Here is a 21,609-nt window from a genome sequence, read left to right on the forward strand (position 1 = left end):
AAAATAATATATAATATCTCTGACAACTCAATCATGTATGCAGAAAATAAGCGCAAGACTGCAAGGCCAGGTGACATATATTTAAAACCAGCAAAAATAAAATAGAAAAAAGAAACAAAATGCACATAATGCATATTTTATTCATTCATTCATTTATTTATTTGCAGAAATGTATGTTTTTACCTGGGCCAAATTATGGCGAGTTGGTCATTTGAGGAAATATCCTTGTGTACTACATTGTAATATATATTAATTTCTCTATTAGCTGCTAATTCTTTGGGCTAGGCCTGTGCAAAGGAATGTTGCTCATGGAATGACTGACCCGTAAGCCCTGAGATGTAAGCAACAGTTAATTTAGATGGGGGCTTCTTAGAAAGTTTCTCTCTCTCTCTCTCTCTCTCTCTCTCTGTGTGTGTGTACATTCTATCTTTATACATTTGAAAAAGAAAGACTTAAAAAACTCTTGCAATAAATTACAAGAAAAAAAAAGTCAATCATACTCAGCCAACAAAATGGATTGTTTCTCCCTTTTTATGTAGAAAGATCAGTTTTCACTGCAACATCTTCACACGTCTACATAGCCTCAGTGTCTGTTAATATTATTATTCCAGGGCAGACAGAGGACTGACATCACATTCCTAACAATTACAAATAAAAAAAAAAGTATTCAGTACTAAAAAATAGAGATTAGCACGATCAACTTAAAAATTCACAATTTGAAAACCTGCCAGTAGGGAAGTGAATGGGCTTGAGGCTCAGTTTAATTTCCCTTCAGTCTAGGACTCAGTTCAACCAAATGAACCAATTTCTGTTTTTTTGTTTGGATGTTTTTTTTTTTTTTTTTTTGATAAAAATTATAATTTTAGAATTTTACAACTTAGACGTTGTTTGATACAAAGACAAGCAAAAAAACGTGAGTATTTTCATTCTGTCTTGAACACACTTGACTTTAGTACTTGTTCACTCTTTACACCGCACACAGTTTAAGAGTCGGCGCTATTTAACCTTTAGTTGTAAAGCATACAAATCAACACATAAAAAGGGTTATAGAGCATTGCGGGGGGGAAAAAGACGGCATAGTTACATAACAAACCCAAACAAACCCTAAGAAATATTCCTGTATATTATTTCAGATGTCAGAATATGGGAAGCCAGTGCACTCTGGGTAGCAGTTTGTGTGTCCAGGGGTCCAATTCCAACGGGCCGTCTTGCAGTCAATTGCCATTAGAACTTAATGGCATTTGGCGGCAAAACTGCCCATCTGAAATGAGGAGGGTCAATTCAATTGAGTTACCTTGTTGTCACATGCCGTTAGAACGCGAACTGAAACATTTAGCCACAAAATAGCTCGATTGAGTAAAACCCTGATCACCGCGGACGGCGACCGCCCCCACCCCCTCCCTTCAGAAGATAACTGATGCCCCCCCTTTGGCATCAAAACCTCATGAGGAGCTGGAGAGCAACCATGAGGAGTAGACAGGCCGGTGTGTGGGTTCCTGTCGTGGCACTGTTCCCATCCTGCACTGCTCCGGGTCCTGCCAGAGAGGAAAATCGTTTATATTGGCGGGGATTTCAAGGCCTCTTCAAGCCCTCCCTGCAGTCTTACACCAGCTTGCAATTAATCTGACCTGTGATCAGTCATTATTATCCTCTCCATGTTAGTTCTGCGGTGTAATTGTCTGGGGAGCGCAGGGGTCAGTGGCAGACAAATCAGCAGGGATTCTGGCCTTGGAGCTTTCTACACTCATTGTGAGTAATGTTAAAATCTACTCGGTTAGCATTCCACTGCTTTCTGTCAATCACGTTTTTTTAATGATTAGTCCGGCAGGATAATAGTTTTAAATTGGTCGTTACAAACCTTCCAATATCGCGTATGTTTCAGACGCTGCCTTTTCTAAAACTGATGAAGTCATTTCTAACACAGACGCTGTATCCACTAAAAAAGAGATTGTACGAAAGAAGGCACTTAATATGGAGAAGAGAGGAAGAAGAAGAAGAAGAGAAAAAAAAACACATGATACTGAGCTGCATCTCACAAGCAAATGATGTGAGAAATTGAGTCAGCAGACAAACCACCTTTGGATAAATGCCTACTGGTGCCATTAGGCGACCAATTCAAACTAGATTATCTGTTGTTCTCGGCGCTCTGTTTACCCATTAGAGTCAATTGAGACGTCACAGTTTGTCAGACATGGCCATGCGGCTGGAAACAGATCATTCGTGGACTAGAAACGGTCCAGCGCCACCGATGACCGCTAAAGTAAAATCTGCAGCATCCGAGCAGCTGTTGCGCTCCTCTCGGGCCTGTTAGACCCCATTGACCCTTCGACCATTATCATTATTGCAGAGTACGAAAAGCCATTCTCGCTCGACCTTAGACGCAGCGTGTCGTAAATAAGCTCAAAGGCTGCAGGTGTCCCTGCATGTGGGTGACAATAGTAACTATGGTGACTATACATATATCAGATTATTAATCAACATGGGCACATAAGTAATGCTAATTAATGCAAAATTCTAAATCAGCATATTAATTAATTGGGCCTTGGTGACATTTATATAAAATAAAATGTAATCTCAATAAGTTACTACATACTACATACTATGATATTTAAGATCAGTGTTACAATTTATTGCATGTATCACTTGTTAATGTGTTTTTTTTTTTTTTTGTACATTTGAAAGTAGTTACATCAATGTGCGTAACCAGAAAATTTGTTAGGGGCTCCTTCAGTGTTAAATAGATAATTTTCAAAGGCAAAGGTTGAATTAAAACTAGTTTAATTAGCTTTGTAGACAGAATAAAGAAACGTCTGCTCCACTCTTCTCTAGGCTCTGCTGAAATGAATCCCGTTCGTAATAAATAGATCATGGCTTATATGGGCCGTGCCTGTGATTTTAATTTTTTATTTTTTTTGATGGGTATTACAGAGTGACTTAATTTCCCAAGGATTTTTTTGGTGACGTTCAAAACCCTTTCTTTTGGGACAACCATCCAATTATGTTGCCACACTCGATTATTCAAAGTTCCGCACCAGGATAATTAGAATAATAACAGCTTCTCACAATCGAAATCAAAGCAATTAATCAACTTGTGCCGAGGATACAGTTAAAGCATGAAGACGTGCTTATTTTTTCTTTTTTCCCTCTATAAAAAAAACTCTATAAAACTGTAGCTTAATGTGTTTCAATAGTTCGGTTCAACTGGTTCTAACTGCATCTGACGGTGTGCTAGTAGAACGAATCGATACAGGAGCATCAGTCTGACAGTCCAGATTGTTTCATATAAAGGCATGACTGTGAGTGGAGAGGTCAGCTGCTCAGATGCTTTAATGTCTTACGCGCATGCTGCAGATCGCTGGACGATATGCTAGATAATGATAGAGTCGCCTCAGCAGCTTCCAGACGTTTAGTCCCAACCTTGATGTACATATATACTGTATTCATTTTATCATAAGTTGTTCTTTCAAAATGTCATTTCAAGAAAGCAATATTTTGTGTCTGGTTGTTGAAATGTAATGAAACAACATGCACTGTAAGTGCGATTGAATTGATGTTAAAGTCACCACGTCATGCCTTTATCACTAGCACAGATTACATTTGTGTAAATATCTATGCATTAAACTTACTTGATAATAACAGATTATTCAGCCCCAATGTTCTGGTTGTTCAAATACTGAAAACCAGTCAGTTATATTTGTTTTTGAAAAAGCAGTTTATCATTTATTTGTTTAAAAAAGCTGGGCCCAAAATTTTGGCCTGTGGTGTATTAACATGAATAAAAAAATAATGTAGCAGACTTTCCCAATTTAATAAATTTGCACCCTATTAAATTACTGCAAATTGCCCCTAGAACTCCATCTTGCCTTTAAAACATTTGCATTATTTAACAGTAAGTCTCTTCAGAAACCATTACAAACTATTCACAACACACAAAACACAGTCAGCTCAGGACAGGTACTTACACACAAACGATGAGGGCATGCATGATTAGAAATGAAGCCATGCCAGGTGAGGGTTTTGGGAGAAGGAACAGAAAAAAAAAACAGAGATGAAGTGGCATTCGTCATTTTCCACAAAGAACCCCCCACCCCACCCCAAAAAGAAGCAGGAAACAGTGACTCCTGTAGCCACTTAAGACGTCACTCACGGCGCTAAATTGCCATTTCAGAATGAAATTTTAGGCCCATGAACTTCATATTAAGAAGTGCCAACCGTCCATTTGCAATATGACAATCACTTCTGGTAGCACCAGGCTATTATCTGCACACTTCATGTTGAGGAAATGGCTCCATGTGGTGACACCCGTGATGTCTGCGTCATGTCACTTTGTGGTTAGTATGAAAATGGTTATGTTTATTAGGCATGCAGAAAAAAAAATCCACTGAGCAGTGGGTTGAGTGGAACACCGAGCTCATGCGCAGTACTAACCTTGCAATAGTGTTGAGCTAGTGGGCTCAATAATTTCTACACCAGAAGAACAAAGAGAACATAGCTAAAATCAATTGAATATTAACCGCACAAACAAGGAATAATACAAATCATTAAAAAAAAGAATGATCAAGTTGTAATGGCTAAAAAAGAAGAGTACATTCCCTGCAGCTGTCAGCATTTAGCACGTGCTGGACTCACCATACAGCACGATGCTCGTGTTTGCGGCACCAAGTTTGTTGATGGCAACGCAGGTATAGTTGCCGTAGTCCGCCTCTGACACGTTGAAAAATGTCAGCTTTGAAAGGGCTCCATCGTCCTCAATCTCAATACCATCAAAGCCGTTGAAGATCCTGCAGAGGAGTCAGCAAATGGAAGAAGTTGAATCATCAGATGTGTCCCTCACATCATCAGAGCCTCTTTGAAAATGGTTTAATTTCTGACAACATCAACATTCCTGGAAAGAGGGGGAAAAATACATCAAAGTGATGAGTCCTGCTTTGCGCTGCATTTTCCTTCGTGGGCTTAGGTCCATTTTTAAAAGACCCAGAGTGTGTGAACAAAGATTTGACAAAGCACTGATTCTAAAATACGAATAATGTACAGCAAATTTCTTTTTTTTATGAAGGTCCACAGTTCACTAACTGATACTTACGTTTTAGTGAAGCGCTCTTCTACCTGATCCGAATCTCTTGACTGAAAATATTTTTATGGTGATGCTGACGACATGACATTCAGATTCATAAACCAGTCAGGCATGCTCATGCCCTGTTGATAATGATCATTTATACTGCAGAGTTAACTACAATCTGTAGTTTCAAGTCCCCTGTGCAAAATAAAGGGTTAAATGTCTTGCTCGGCAGAGTTTGACCCTGTTACTTTGTGGTTGTCTGGGTCATTGGTGAGTTTGTTACCCTGGGCTATTACAATCCACACAGCAATTTTCCCCCTGCAAGAGCTGTAATTGTTATTTTAAGAGTTTCATTTAATTTGCCAAGGGCTAAGTCATCTTAATTCTACTTAACACGACTCTTAATTGGTACATTCAGAATTGTGAACTATATGCTATGTTATAAAACTAAAACAGTCTCCTATACACACCAATCCTTGTCATGTAGGGCTGCAGCCCTGCATGGTTTAGATCTTTCCATGTTCTACCACACCCAATTCATCTCAAGAGCTGGCTGATAATGAGCAAAGAGCAAACCCACAAGCATGCAGGATAAGTGCCCTCCAGGAAGAGGGCTAATGACCCCTGATCTAGGAGTTTCAATTTAAAGCTGAGATGTTGCACCAACTAAAATATATAAAAATGTCCGGATAATCAAATATGTGGACATGGGCCCAAGATAATTATCATTGTATTTTTCTATATCTGTCAAGTTTTATTATGAGGACAGAAACTGGGGGTAATTAGAGGAGTCAAGATCTTGTGCTCAGTGTTGCCAGATTGAGAGGGATTTTACTCTGTGTTGAAAATAGGCAATGCCGAGAACACAGCCCATGCTAACCTGTGTGCCCCACCAGAAGATTGTGTGTGTGTCTTAATTTAATAAAACCCATCAGACGTGGCTGGTACTCAGTTTTGGAAGAATCAGGCCACCATGCTGTCCTCTTACCTTCTGTCATCTCTGTACCACTCAAAGTCTGCCTGTGGCACTGCATCTGCCTCGCACTGCAGGACCCCTCTCTGACCCAGAGTAACACCGACGTCTTTCCCCTCCACCACACTCGGAGCATCTGCACACAGGAGGAGCGCACCATGCTTACATGTTATCTGAGAGAGGGCCTCCGTGGGGAATCGCAAACAGAAATATCTCTGCTGCATGCATTGTGTGAACGTGTTCCGTATTTTGATTACTGCGGGTGAAGGGCTTCATACAAAATTCCTAAAATTATTAAAGAATTATTACAACAAATGCACGCTTAGCAAATACAGAATTAAATATGCAAATGCGAACTGTAGTCACACGTTAAACCTTGTGGTAGCGTAACATAAGCACATGGTAACAATAATGGTAACATAAGGAGAAGAATAAAGCCCTGCAGCGTTTTAGCGTATGGAGCCTGTCTGTTGGCAGCGTTCAGAATAATAAAGCTGTTTCTGCAGAGCGCCGAGACAGACGGCTGCGGAGGTTTGGGGTAAATGACTCAACGCTTACAGTTGACTGTTAATTCCACCGTCTGGACGTCTGTGGACACCTCGTTGACCGCGGTGCATTCGTACATTCCCGCCCGCTGTCTCGTGATGGCCGGGATCTCCAGGTACTCGTCGTCGGACGAAAGACCGTGGCCTGTTGGGACAGAGGGGTAAATGCAATTACACAAAAATCCACTTACGCTTCAGGGGTCACCTTGTGGTAGCGGGCTTTAGTGACGCGCTCCCATCGGTGGGTGGGCGGCAGATAAGTCGGGTTTCTGCACGTCCTGTCATTCTGCTGTTCTGTAATACGGTAACCCTCGCCCTGTAACTGTACGTTCTCAGGGGAGCTGTTGACGCATGCAAATGCAAAGTTAGGATACACATTTTTTTTTTTTTTTTTAGAAATAACTTTTAATAACGATTTTAACCGTGGTGGCATGTCATTTATTTTTCCGACAAAAGGCATTTAGAAAAAAGTGCCATTATTTGATTGAGCGCCGTGTATAATTTGATATTAAAAACACCTGTCTTCGGAAGGTCACTGCTCTCTCAAATGAATGAAATTACAACATAAAGACACAGAAGGAGAAATATAGGACAAAAAAAAATAAAAAATGAGGATGAGTGGGGAAAAAAATAGAAGACGTCAAACATTCCCCTGGAGAGTCTTTAAGCCCATTGTAATGAAATGCTGGGAATGTAGCACAGCGGCGAATCTGGCTAAAAAAAAAACACGGCGTCCTCAAAAGCAGAGGAAGCCACCAGTCAAATCCGAAGCACCCATCCTTATCCCTGACAAATCTGTCCGGGACAGTAATATTCAATTCACGACAATCAAAGACTGGCAGGCGCACATGCTTTTCTTTTTTCATCATTTCATTTTCTTTTTTTTGTGACACAACAGTGTACATTATCCCAGACTTCGATTGTGACTGAAAATAGAAATAAAAATCTAAAATAAATAAATACAATGGTGGTGGTACATGGCAGACTGTCCAGGCCTAAAGTGAATCTTTTAAAAAAATTAACATGAGAATTTGAATACTGTACAGAAATATCTTTTTTTTTCAGCTCCTTATAACAAGAAAAGCTAAATGGAATGGGGAAAAATTTGATGGTTTCTTCAATTAATCGAAAACATCTGCATGAAATCCACACTTACTCCCCACACTGACCAAGATAAAGAGCGTCTAATTAATGTGATTTTGATTCCGTGCTGTAATACAATAAAATATGTAGATCTGTGTTTGGGGGGACAGGCGCATAGCCGCTATACACTTGGGAATAATTAGGACCGAGCAGATGGGTTCATCTTTACTTTGTGAGTCTGTCAGTGGTCTACAACTTTGATGTTTCAGCCATGCATATGCCAACGGCTTGGAAGTTGAAAATCTCAAATGTTCATGTTTGGCTCAGGGGACGGTGGGAAATTATCCTTTCTATTTGCGTCTTGTGAGGTGCTAAACTTCAAGGTGCATACATGGCTGACATGAAAAATGAAATATATAATATAAGAGAGCAAATTCCCAGGCGCTGGCAGTGACACTAATACAATGCACATCTATTCACTATAGTGGGTTTTGGAAAGACTCACACCTGGGAGGAGCAGCTAATGAGGAAGCTTTACTTACCTGAGGAACGTCTAGGGGAGCTCAAAGCCCTCGGCACCGCAAACTTTCACCGTTAATGTCACCACTAATTCCACTGCTACATGTGAAGTGCCATCAAGGGTTATAATAGCTTGTATGCTCACTGGTTCATGACAGTACCTCAAGACATCCAAAACGGTAAAATCCGGCACTAATGGCAGCAGTAGGTAATGGGTTCTCTTTACTAACAACTAATAGTTAAGGAATCATGTCTAAATAGCCCAAATTTTACATGAGGTCTTTCTAGAGAAGTTAAAACAGGATGTCGTTTATGTTGGATTAAAACCTTAATCTACCACTGTTTACCCATTTAAGGAATTGATAAAAATGTCTTATGAACAATGATTTGGTGTCCAATGACATTTAGGCAGCTGTGGTTCAATAAGGTAAGTTTACTGGATTTTAAATGGTCAAATATTGTCAGTGAAAGGATTCCTCTCCTTTGTGGTATGATATTGTTTATGTGCGATTTACATGCTATTTCTATATTCATAAATTTGATCACAATCCATTTTGTCATTCTTATGGTAAGAGGTACATTTTATTTGCCAAACACTGATGGTTTCTTATAAAAGCTGTTGTTGTGCGTCAAAGCAAATATCATATTGGAGATCTAATGCTAGTTCAAAAGACAGGTTATGATAATGACATTTTTAAATGACACGACTGACTGAGTGCTTTATGCAGCATATTAGACAATAACACAGAGCTGTGGCATCAGGTGTATCGAGAAATGCCGTCAACAGCAGAATCATCACAAGTTCTACACTCATAATGCATCAATATTCCCTGCATTTTACGGCTGCCATGATGGATCACGTCACGGTGTTGGAATCATGAAAGGACGCAGCAGCGCTGCCATTATCCTGCGAATAACACTGGCTGCTTTTGTATGCCAGTCACCTATTGTATTTGCCACCTAGGAAAGTTCATTTGCTTGAAGGCATCAGCTGGACAACCGCATTTTGTGCTGTGAAGCTGGCAGAGAAGGGCTTGCTCTGTGCAAGGTCCACTGCAACAAACTATCACTCACAGCAAGGACAAAAAAAAAAACATGAATAAATCAACTGTCATAAATTCAGCAAAAAATAAATTCTGTGCAAGGTGTGAAATTAATGCTAGAAGCAAGCTGGATGCACATACTGGAGATATTTACTGCTGTATAGTTATAGGCTATAACTCAGAATAATTCTGTTAATTGGTTGAGTATGACCCTGTAAATGCCCCATTTGCTGCTGCATCGCTGTTCCACTCACTTTTCAAGCAGCCCCATGACCCTACAAGTCTGTCAAATTGCCATTTCGCCAAAATTACCGGAATCTGGAAATAAAATCAGTGACTCATGGCGCAGCCCACAGTATGGCGAGGTGAAGGTGGACACTCTCAAGTGGGGGCACACCATCACACATCAAGCGTGGGCTCCGCTCACTCACTCCGCGGAGGGCCGGCAGAGCCGTGCTGCTGGTATGTTTCTGGCAAAGATATTGATGTGAGAAACCGGGAGAACAGGCAAGGGCACGAGGAGTGTATCAACCCAGAGGGCAGCTCAAAGTGTCATGCAGACGAGGACACACACGCACATTCACTTGATTTTATCTGTGCAAGGACCTAGGATAATAAATATGTATTTAGACACATATCAAATATGTACTAATTTTAACAAACACACACTGGTCTATTTTCTTACCCTGGAAGCTCAAATACTTGATTATCTTACCTATTAATGTGACAGTTTGTAAAATCCAAATGTCCACTTGAGACACTTTAGGCAAGTGGTCCTATAATATAAACTATGGTAAAAGAGCAATGGATTATTGCTGTATCGATGTAATTATACTATCTTATAATGAATCAAAAACTGCAATTTTTATTCATGCATGCTTAGTTTTAAATTGCACTAAAATTGCAAGTGACTTTGCAATATAACAGAATAGTAACTTTCACATAAACAACACGCACATAGCTTTAGGAACCTATTATTTTAAGAGGCTTTTCTCACATATCGGAATTCTTGTCAGCTGAGATAATGTGTGTTGACAGCCTCACTTTCATTTGACCCATCAAGTCATTTTATATGAACTTAATGAGACAAGGAAAGCACAACAGTTACTGATGATATTACTAGACCTTTTAGAAGTTTTACAAGTCAGAAATAGGACGAGTATATAATAAATAAAAAATATAGATAGATATAATAAATTAAATGATAATAATCATAAATAATCATTTAAAATAGTTAAAATTTTTGCTTCAAACTCATTTTACTGAGCTTTACATCAATATATGTGCCTGATATCTTAAACGCCTGATATCTTAAATGTGCCTGATATCTTAAATGTCTTTGTTAGCAAAGACAGACACTGGTTCTAAGGTTCTAAGGTATGAATTAATCGTAGATAATAATTTATACAGCCACGAACACCGCGTTCCTTTAATCCTTCATCAGTTTCGAAGATTGTGCCAGCGGCAACAGCTTCACTATTTTGTCACCGATTGTGAAATTCCCTGTGGTTCTACACAGCTTAAGGGTCTTAAATTGGTAATGGACCGTCCCTGCGGCATCCTGGAGACTTCTCGACTGTCACGAACATGGAAAGCACTGTGGCTCATTATTATTGGTAAACACTGTACGCAGAGCCAGAGGCCATATTTACATATTTCATACCAGATCCCAGAGATGAATTATTAAAAGCTGGACCACAGCGAGGATCTCTCTTCAGTCCGAATCAAATGCAGCATTTACACATGAACAGGCAGTGAATAAAACATCCCTTTACCCCCTTTTTTGCTTAGATCATAGACTCTGAGAGCTCTGATCTATAGGGTAAAAAAAACAAAAAAAAACCCACTATTTTGAATCTAAAATATCTTTCATATGAAGACCACATAGACCTTAATGTGACAATACAAACCCTGTCACTATCGACGAGGTGCAGACATTCCATATAGAGACATTTTCCTCTTTTAACACTTGGAAAGCAGTGTGTTGCTGTTATAGGTTTGTGCTTCCCATGCATGTTAATGCCTGATAAAGTGTACATGACATCATATGATATATATATACGGTTAGAGTAGTAGCCTAGTGGGTAACACACTCGCCTATGAACCAGAAGACCCAGGTTCAAATCCAACTTACTACCATTGTGTCCCTGAGCAAAACACTTAACCCAAAGTTGCTCTGGATAGGGCCGTCTGATAAATGCTGTAAATGTAAATTGTATATCTTATTTATGTTTTACATTAAATTGAAGACACAGGATTATGAAATATCACACATCAGGTTATGAATAAACATAAAATATAACAAACAAGGCAAAAATGGGACACTCTTGTCTTACATTTTACATTTAGGATATTTTGCAGACACCCTTACAAAGAGCTACTTACAATCAGTAGTTACAGGGACAGTCCCCCTGGAACAACTCAGGGTTAAGTGTCTTACTCAGGTACACAGTGACAGTAAGTGGGGTTTGAACCTGTGGCTTTCTGTGGTTTTCTGCTTTATAGGTTTGTGTGTTACACACTAGCCTACTGCCACCCCTGGCTTTTCTTGACCAAGTTGGACAATTTCCAGCAGTCCTGTAGGCATATTATTATCATCATTCAATCATGTTAATGAGCATCTCATGAAGTGGCTTTTGAATGAGAACAAAACAGTCATGAATGTAAAAATACCACAAAAAAAAACTAAATATGTGGGGAAATCCTCTTCAGGAAAAGCCCATGTGCTATGGAACAGGGCATACTGGATAGTGGCAAAAGACTGGCCTTCACCGCTTCTAATAAGGTGGATCTACTCAGTGTTCTATTTGCAATTAGATGAATATGTTCATGTTTCATTTAACTAGAATAAGTACATTTTATTCTTATTTATACTTATTAGTACATACTATTTGAATAAATAATTGCTAAATGATAAAATTAGTGTTTTAACAGTATGAATGTAAATAGCTCATTCTGGATTAACAATCAGACTGTCAATGGCACTAATCACACTTCAGAACAACTGCAATTCTGGTTAATCCACATCTATCGGGTTCCCATTACCTTCATTAACACTGCTGGGGAGAATCTGCACTAATATGGAAATTTTTACCCACCGCCTCAACCCAGCGGCACACACGAAACCCGATGCAACAAGCCACATGGAGTACGGATCTTCAAATGTTCAGTCTATTCCAAAACTCCGTACCCCTGGATATAAATTTATTTCACACTTTATTTTTGTCATCTGCAGGGAGAAAAAAAAGAAAGAAGAAGTCTGCCTTGAGGAAAAGGAATAAGCTCTCAATGCAGGAACTGTGGAAGGAGATATGGCTCCTGCTGCAGGGATCACTTGGCCTTTCCAAATGTTCTGCACATGAGGACTATTAAGGAATAACAGTTTCAGCATAGGTCTTCACCAACTCCTCTTTTATTTACTTGGTTATTTATGTATTGGAAAGGAAGCTTAATATTTGAGTAAAAAAAATTGCACCCACCGCTTTCAATGCATTCACACCATTTAAGACCCAAAGACGGAATACAACTTCACAGAATTAAGCAGTTTGACTCTTTTTGGGCAAATTCAAGGGAAACTATAAATAGGGTGTTTACCGCTCCTTTCCCCCGCCTAAAGCCAAATGCCCACATGCCTCCAAGTTCCCTGAATCGCTCAGTTTGTAGCTTGTGATTAAAGGAAGAACAAATCCCCTTCATGAATTTCAATGGATGCTTCCAGTCGGGGATTGTTAGGGGGATAAATAAACATAAGCACCATGTCAGAGCTTTTATTTGATCATGGAGCATGTCAAATTAAAACAGACTACTTTTAGGTTGCTTAAAAAAAATATTTCAGAAAATGGATTGTTTTATTGGGGGATTTCTACTTTTACTACAATTCCGCTGTGGAATAATAATGTGCCGGTTACTGCTTTCAATGTGACACAAAAAATGCAGCTATGCGCTTCAATTTCGCTCATAAGCATGACCAACAATGAAGTGCCGAGTGACTGTTTACACCCTAGGATATGCACTGAAGACTGCATGGAAACGTTTGAGGCAGGATCCAAGTACCCTTCATCCTAGGTCAACTGCAGTGTGCCGGTACCTGCAGGAAACTACAGGCAGACTTGTAGACAAACTTCTACATAAAGGATGCAAAGGATACTATTTTCAAACTGGTCCTGGGCCCAGCACTGCTAAGCATAGGGCTTGTTACTCACCGATCATCTTCTTCCAGACACAGATAGATGATTGACAGCTCTTGTGCACGCTACTTCCTCGTTCTGGATGTAAATGCTGTAAATGCTGAGGATGCCTTTGACTTTAGACTCACAACTAAACCCCGTTTGTAGTTTGTGGTGGTGCAGGTCTGGAAAAAAAATTAAACCTGACCTCTAAAAATGTAAATGTTAAAACAACTCTTTATAGGAAAATGCTAGTATATAATAGAACATGTCTAAGTCAGCATTGTCTAACTTAACTGTGACTTAAGATATGTATTTACACTTACAAGGTAAGAACCTTTGCATGTAGCTCAAGTTATAGATTTAAATTAATAAGCATAGTTTCCAACATAATTACAGATGAAACCAGGGTTCACGTCTTCAGAGTGACTGAGGAACAGTAAGCAGAGGGATGGAGAAAGTGCCAAGGGGAAAGACTCATGAAGTATTGCTTGAAATGGAGCACACAGCAGAAAGATGATCTTTAGAAAAGCACTTCCAGGTCAGCCAAGTCACAAATGTATTATTCATGAAAAGGACCAAGATGTTCACAGTAGTGCTGTGAAAAACAAGTTCAAATTAATCAGGGCTGGTGAATATTATTTGCAGATGTTCAAATCTCATTTCCACATTTGATGTCTTTTGCTGTATGAATATTTGGAGAATTGGCTCGTATTCTACAATTGGGGATGAGAGTGGCCAGGACTAGGATAAACTCTTATGTGGTTCTAGAGAACCACGAACCAAGAACTAGGGCTGCTAATGAGGAGCTTAATGGTTTTTGGAGGATAGAAAAAATGAGCATGTCCCAAATGTGTTTGAAGCAGTGTGGAGAAGTTTATAGATTTTGTTCACAGAATTAAAATTTAAAATATATATCCCTTTGGCTTTTTAAATTTTAATTCTGTGAACAAAATCTATAAACTTCTCCACACTGCTACAAATATATATATACATTTTTCATTTTTTTATTATTATTTTTCTAAGTATAGTAAAAAAGTACAAACAACATTAATTGGAATCTCAGCAGAGCTCAATGTGGTGGTCCTGGATGTCAAAGTTACAGATGATCTCAACTGAAGGACTGTGAAATAACACTCTTGCCATGAATGGAAGACCATCAAAGCATTCTCCACTTATCTTCTAGAAACAGTGCAGCTGCTGCCATGTCACATTAACATTTCAATTCCAAGACCCGGTACACAAAGGGAGAGGGGGAGAACAGTAATTGTTGACTTGTTTATATGCAAGTTTTTATCATTGTTTGCTCCGCTGTAAGGACTGACGTGAAGCAGAACACGCCATAGACAGGAGGGGGGTCTCGTCGTTTCTGTAACACACCCTGAAAGCCCGACCAAGTCATGAGCTCCTCCCAAAAGCGGTAGGCAAAACGGCACAGTCAGAAATGTGATTACAGTTTTCTATGCACAGCGTTTCCGGTGATGTAAATCGGCTCTAAATTAATTCAGATTCCCCGCATGCAAACACTCGTGTGTTAATGAGTCAATTATCACAATGCAATTACCTGTAATTACCAGGACACGGTTATTTAAAACAAAGTTTTTTTTATAAAATAATCCTGCTGTTTCGTTTTTTTTTTGTGCCAAGGATAAAATAATCAATGAATGAAATAAGTAAATGGGGATGAGAGAAGAAATTCTTATCTCTTACCTGATGGAGACAGCAGTTTCCAGGTTACGGAGGGCTCCGGCTTCCCGCTGGCAGAACACATCAGGGTGACATTGGAGCCTTCGTTGACCACTATGTCCTTAGATAAGCTCATGATTTTGGGGGGGACTGAAGGAACAAAAAAAATACAAAATTGCTTTTTACTGGAGCATAACCATCTGTTGGAGTGGTCAAGAACTACATTTTCAAAATGCACGGTCTTTCAGAACAAAAACGTAAAAAAAACAACATGAATAACATTGAAGTACATTCTGAAAATGATTCAATTGATAAAATGAATGCCATTGACTCAATCCATGTGAGCAATTTAGCTTTTTTCATTTGGGAGCAAATACATACATTTTGTAGGGGTAGTGACGGTGTTCTTGTGTTTAGAGAAGAAAAAAAAAAAGTAGACTCCCCACTGATGTGAAAATGTTTTCTTTTCACCCCCCACAGCTCCTGAGTGATGTCAATTTCTTGGCCTCATGCAACTTATTGATTATCTACAGTAACTGACCCACTCATGCTGTGCAAAACACGACTTGCTAGTATGCCTAACGCCACCTACATCCCAGGCTTCCAAGGTCTCAATTTGTCTCGAGATAGCAAACACTTCATCGTTAATCCTGGGTGGTGGTTCCCTGGGCTCACCAGATTTCAGAAATCCTTTACAAAGACCCAAGGACTACGGTTGAATTTCAGATTTACCTTCAGTTTTCATCTCTTTTCAAACATATTGCAGAACTGTATTGTGTTGTAATACACGCACACACCTACACAGTATACATTCAGCGCTATTATAAAGCTAAATAGCTAAATTGCCAACAGTGTTTTGCGAACATTGCTGAAGCTTAAAAAAGCGTTCCTATCTTCATGATGTTGCTTCTGGAAATGCAGGATGACCTTTGTTTTTTCCAATATAGCAAATGTGGAGTGTGCATATGTGTAAGAATGTGTGTGCCAGTGTGTGTGTGTGCGCAAGCACGCTTAATAAAGCATTTGGGCAGCATCTGAAATAATTGCATGCATGAGCTGCTAGGTGGATGTGTTCTGTAGAAACAGCACCCACTTGCATATCCTTGCTTCAGGGATGTGTGAATTGTGGCTTGTCTGCATAACCTTAACATGGAAGTGAATCTCAGCCAATGTCAGATTCAGCCCTAAGTTGTGTACAAGTTTTGCTCATCTGCAGTGGTGCTGGCTGTTACCAAACTCCTATTGTTAATGTAGTCAGAACCTTGTTTTACCAGCAGCTACACACACACACACACACACACACATACACACACACATACACACAGCAGTATCTCTATGCACTTTACATTACATGATTAGAATACAAGCTGAATACACTTAAATTAAGACTTCAAGTCCTATCCAAAAACAAAAAAATATTAGAGAAAGGTTTATTAAAATCATAAATCTTCATATATGTTTTAACTAAATGAATAACCAAAATGTTAAATGGTCTTTTTTCTTATTACTTATTTTTTATTCATTACCCTGCAAACATTAGGTTATTACATTAAGTAATTAAGTTTTTTAGCATTATGGGTTTAGGGAGTGACGTTCTTAACATGCATGTTAGACAATGCTCTAATGAAGCTGCTGTGGTGGCTATATCGTTATCTAGAAACGCTTCCAGCGAGCTGCAGCGTGTGGGTACAACATCAACATTCATTCCTGTGAAACCTTCTGGATTGACAGACTGATTTTCTGTGGATTTTACTATGATGAGTGGCCCACCATGGGCTCAGTGAGCAAATCAGAAGTCTTCAAACACACAATTCATCCTTTGGGATCATGGGAAATACAGAAAACCTTTATCCCACCTTTTTTTTCTCAGCCATTTTATGTCGTTCACTGACCCTTAGTAACCCACAGTTCCTGACATTACACTCTGCATTGCTAATATGCCTGAATGGCTCAGGGTATTCGGATGGTCCTCCTGAGACTGTCCAAGTGGTACAAGGATGTAAAAGATTCAACAAAGTACCCACATGTCCTAACCAGTATAATGAGATGCCCTGGAGCTGGTGAATCTGTGGTTCAACAGTCCAGGTTTTTTCAGGAAGATCCTAATTTGATTTTTACTCTCTTCCTCTTTTCTTACTGAGACATTTTGCAGTAGCAGGCATCAAAGCGCCACAGCTGGTTTAGGCCTTTTAATCCCCGACCCTCTCTGCACACACTTTCTACGGTGGATACAGCGTGTGACAAGCATCTGCTTCATGTTCCAAATCGGATTGTGCGGACCAATTATGGATGAAAATACAGAATGGACCAGGACAAGAGCTGTATTCGGGCCTTAAAAGTTAGGCCCGACCCAGCCCGAGCCCGACAAGAACAGCTGTTTACAAGCTCGAACCTGTTTACAGCCCAACATTGGTGGTGGAGGCCGTCGAATCTGACTTTACCACAGGAAAAGGAAACGTGTGGGGAAATGATCGGTTTGATGTAAATAGTTGAACGCTGCACGTACAGACGTGAGTTACACGGTTTAGTGTAGGTGGGCGGCTAGGCACCATCTCTGATGCGCACTGCCAAAGAATTAGAGCTCATTAGTCAGAAAGCAAAAAGTGGGCGTACTGTACCGTTGACTCCGCCTACCATCTTGTACAAATAAAAATCTTTTGTTCCAGACAGAATGGAAGGAACATGTTCGATAAAAGCTCACCATGTTATGCAAATGTGAACATGCACGCAGTTCATTTGCCTAATGTCAAGAATTATTAACATAATTTATTCATGGTCAAAATATTTTCGCTTATTTCTCGCCCTTATAGTAGTAGTCTAGGAACGAGAAGACCCAGTTTCAAACCCCCATTACTACTATCCAGGGGGACTGTCCCTGTAACTACTGGTTGTAAGTAACTCTGGATAAGGGTGTCTGCTAGGTGCCATAAATGTAAAAAAAAAGTTTAATCTGGACGCATCACATGACCGCTTATTTACCATGCAGGCATGAGCCTGTGTAAAATTATAGAAATTAAGTCCAAACCTTTAAACAAGACATGAGATCAGGGTTAGAAGGAATAGGTACTCCAAGAGGAGCGGTGCGTCGAGAGGGACCTGCTGAGCCAGGAATTTTATAAAACGGCCGAATCAAAGGCGGCAGTGGCAGCAGTGTTTTAACGTGCTGGTCCCTGCGATCAGAACACAGGCCTGCAGCTTTCATCCGAGTAATAATGAACATCTCGTGTCATTTCTGAGATGATTTTTTTGCGGTATAGCTCTAGGTGTCTTATATAAATCAGTCAATGAATAAATAATACAGACATCAGAGATGGGTTCTGTCCCGGCACTGCTGACTGACAGGCCTGTGCTAAACAGAGAGGTCGGCATGTTGCGTGAGCATTTCATCGCGTCGGCGGTGGTGACAGCACGGGTCTTTCAAACCTTTGGAGTATGACTGCGTGTTTGAAGAGGTGACAAAGAGAAGCCCAAATTCATTCCACTTTCCCTTTTATGAGGCTCATTACAAAAGAGGTGCATTTATAAGAAAAAAAAAAAGCAGACATAATTGCTTTTTTATTCCGCATCAAAAATGCAAACAAAATGCATTCCACCTGACTGATTTATTGATCGCTGAAAGAAAAAAAAATGGAGTGCGCTGGCTGAGGGCTAATCCCTGCTTTTGTGTAGCTTTTTCAGACCGCAATAAAAAAGAAACACTCAGCAAACTAGCACACAGCAAAAGGCATTAAAATATCGCATTAAGTCATAGAGCAGAGAATAATATGCATACATGAGCTCTTTGTCCTATATAAAATGCTGCCCCACTTACAGAATATGGCCAATTTATCCCAGCAGAACATTATTATAAATATACTGCAAAGTACACACTGGAGATGAATAGGGGAATAGTTAGCAATATGGATTAATAATAAAATAACCCTATATTAAAACTATTATCTTTGGATTCATTGATTTATTTAAAGTTGTGAAAAGTAACACAACTTTTTTTTTTCAAGAACCAAACTGTGCACAAACTGTGTCCTTGACACCACAGTGGAATCCCATCACAATGCATTTCAGCAAATTTCCATCTAAAAGGGACTTCAAGTGACAGTAAATTGTCTTGTTTGAATTCATCCCATGATCTGCCCTGTGGATCTAATAAAAAAGAAAGTGCACACACACACACACACACACACACACACACACACACAAATACACACACCCTCTGCAGGAAATGACCTCACCGCCGGAAGACAGCTGAGTCAGCAGAAATGCTGCTTGGTCAAGGCCACCGGCTCTTCCGCAAGGGTGCCACTGGGGACATCTCTCATGTGAGCAACGCCACGGCACTGACCTGACTGTGTTCCTGGAGTGTCCGGAATATATATGAGAAATGAATTCAAAATTGAACAGCCAGTGTTTTTATGGATTTATTTATTTACCGGTTGGAGTTTCCTGCACCATGCAACACATCAGATCTTAACAAGCCAGAGAACTTCTCTGTGGCTCCATTCCTGATTGGGGAACCCGGCAGAACCTGCAGACGTTCTGCTTCACTCTCAGTGTTTGCACGGCATAACTCTGCATTGATTACCATACATGCCGCAACATTTTTGCATTACAAGTGCTTCATGTGAGAGACATCAGTTGCACAGTCCCTGTATATTGAAGGCACAGACATGATGGCAGTTATAGAGTGCGAACGTACATATTGCACATTTGCAGAAAAAAGAAAAGGATAACTAATATTGAGTCACATCCCAAGTAAATGAGTATATCTATTTATCCGTATAAAGGCATGGGGGGCATGAAGCAGCGGAAATGGCGCTACATTCCAGAATAGGGACATTTCCATTTCAAAGCCGCACAGATTTTAGCAAAGGTTGAGGATCGCTGCTTTGTGTGCATCAAAATAGAAGCACACTGGTTGTGTTTTATCCCAGTTCAGTTACACCCGACAAGAGCTGCTCCTTTGGAGACATTTGCCTATAAATAATTTATTTTAAATCTGTTCAAATCCCTTCTGCCCGCACATGAAAAAGTGCAGGGAGAGTTCGCCTTAACTTGTTTAATTTGTGTGTTAAGGGTTCGTTTAACAGTTTTCTTATAGATCCAATTTTTTAAATATCATTAATGTTTTTTTATGTTTCCTTCCAACCTACATTATTGATGTGTTGTGACCTGCTTTCAGCATCCACTGGAATGCTATATCCCCCTTGAACAATTTTACAACCAAATTCAGTTTGTAAAAGTCATGTTGAATTAAACATATCAGGCACAGTTTTGACTTTTTAACACTGTGACGCTGCCGGGGTCAGGAGAGGATGTATTATCATTTTTAAGCACTGAGGAGGTTAAACTGTGACTTTTCTAGGCTTGAACCAGCTTTTCCAAATGTATTCATTAATATTTAGCAATATTCATTTATGGGTCATTCACTTTTTCTGACTATTTCTTCAGTGTAGAACAAAACTGAAAACTATAAGATGACACACATGAGGTTACGCAATTCTCAACCATCTTAAGTTGAAATTTTTTCCAAAAATGCTGCATAGGATGATGCTCTGAGTCACAAAACAATCTTTGTCTTCTTCTGCAAAAAGATTAATGAGTAAATATGGGTCCTCAAAACGGTACACGAAAGTGTAGCGTTTGTCGATAGAAATCTATTCTAAATCTGGCGACATGGCCAGGGGTTGTCATGAACTTGCTCACATATGCCTCCAAGATGCATGAATTGATGGATGAGCATGAATTTATATGTTTGCCATAAATTAGGATCGCCAGGTAACAGGAACAAGGGGAGACCTTGTTATAGAATGGAATAGAATAGAATAAAATAGAATATTGGCTGTACTGAAGCATGCAGAACAGCTGAAAAACATGCTATCTATCTATCTCCTGCTGCCTTCCCCGCAGGGGGGGACAGGACTGCCACCACGGGTTTCTAAGAAAAGCTCAACAGCATGAATTCATTTCCAAAAACAGAACGGAGGTAATTGGCAAGGCGTTAAGGCAGAAATCCCACATCACAACACTTCACAAATTCACTCCCAGCAAATGACAGACTGCTATCACTGTACCCACGGAGGAGAATTGCAGCCTTGCTGGAAATCTATTAGACTGTGGCGGCTACACCAGCAGCAACTGGAACGCGATAGCGCGGAGAGCAAAACGTGTGTGTGGTTTTTACCGCATCATACACGCAATACCCCAGCATCAAGAGTGGCCTGTTCCATCAACAATTATGTCCCCAACGGCACACTGTAGCTGTAACCTTTCAGCGAGATGCTTTTAAAATGACGTCCACGTCCAGCTCGTGAGCCAGGCAACTGATTACAATAACCGAATCGCCCGCGCCGTAATAAATAGCGAATTGTGTACAAGCCTTTATCAGCACGGCATTTAAAAGGCGCTGAAGTATCTCTGCCATAAGAAGCCGCTATCTGCCCTAACCATATTCCTGCACGCCGTATGAATAACTAGCACAGTGGACAAAAAAACTACATTCAAAGCCAATAAAATGCTTACTGTGGGGAAAAAAAGGCTC

At 39.9% G+C, this 21,609-nt stretch overlaps 1 protein-coding gene across 7 annotated transcripts in view; it reads right to left on the reverse strand.

Annotated features, from left to right (window-relative positions):
- Nucleotides 1-827: 827 nt before the first annotated feature.
- ntm (neurotrimin) overlaps nt 828-21,609 on the reverse strand; it is a 217,095-nt gene continuing 196,313 nt past the window's right edge. For 3 of the 7 annotated variants that reach the window (XM_028983216.1, XM_028983214.1, XM_028983213.1), the window contains 7 exons: nt 15,099-15,224; nt 6,591-6,722; nt 6,048-6,168; nt 4,630-4,781; nt 4,429-4,464; nt 1,859-1,936; nt 828-1,535 (listed from right to left, as the gene is read on the reverse strand). In XM_028983216.1, the coding sequence (XP_028839049.1) occupies nt 1,435-1,535; nt 1,859-1,936; nt 4,429-4,464; nt 4,630-4,781; nt 6,048-6,168; nt 6,591-6,722; nt 15,099-15,224 (746 nt within the window). In that variant the 3' untranslated portion in view covers nt 828-1,434. The remainder of the gene's footprint in view (nt 1,536-1,858; nt 1,937-4,428; nt 4,465-4,629; nt 4,782-6,047; nt 6,169-6,590; nt 6,723-15,098; nt 15,225-21,609) is intronic. The other 4 variants (XM_028983215.1, XM_028983219.1, XM_028983217.1 and 1 more) reach the window with 4 other exon arrangements.

This window comes from Denticeps clupeoides, chromosome 6, assembly GCF_900700375.1.
Source record: "Denticeps clupeoides chromosome 6, fDenClu1.1, whole genome shotgun sequence".
Lineage (NCBI taxonomy): Eukaryota > Metazoa > Chordata > Actinopteri > Clupeiformes > Denticipitidae > Denticeps > Denticeps clupeoides.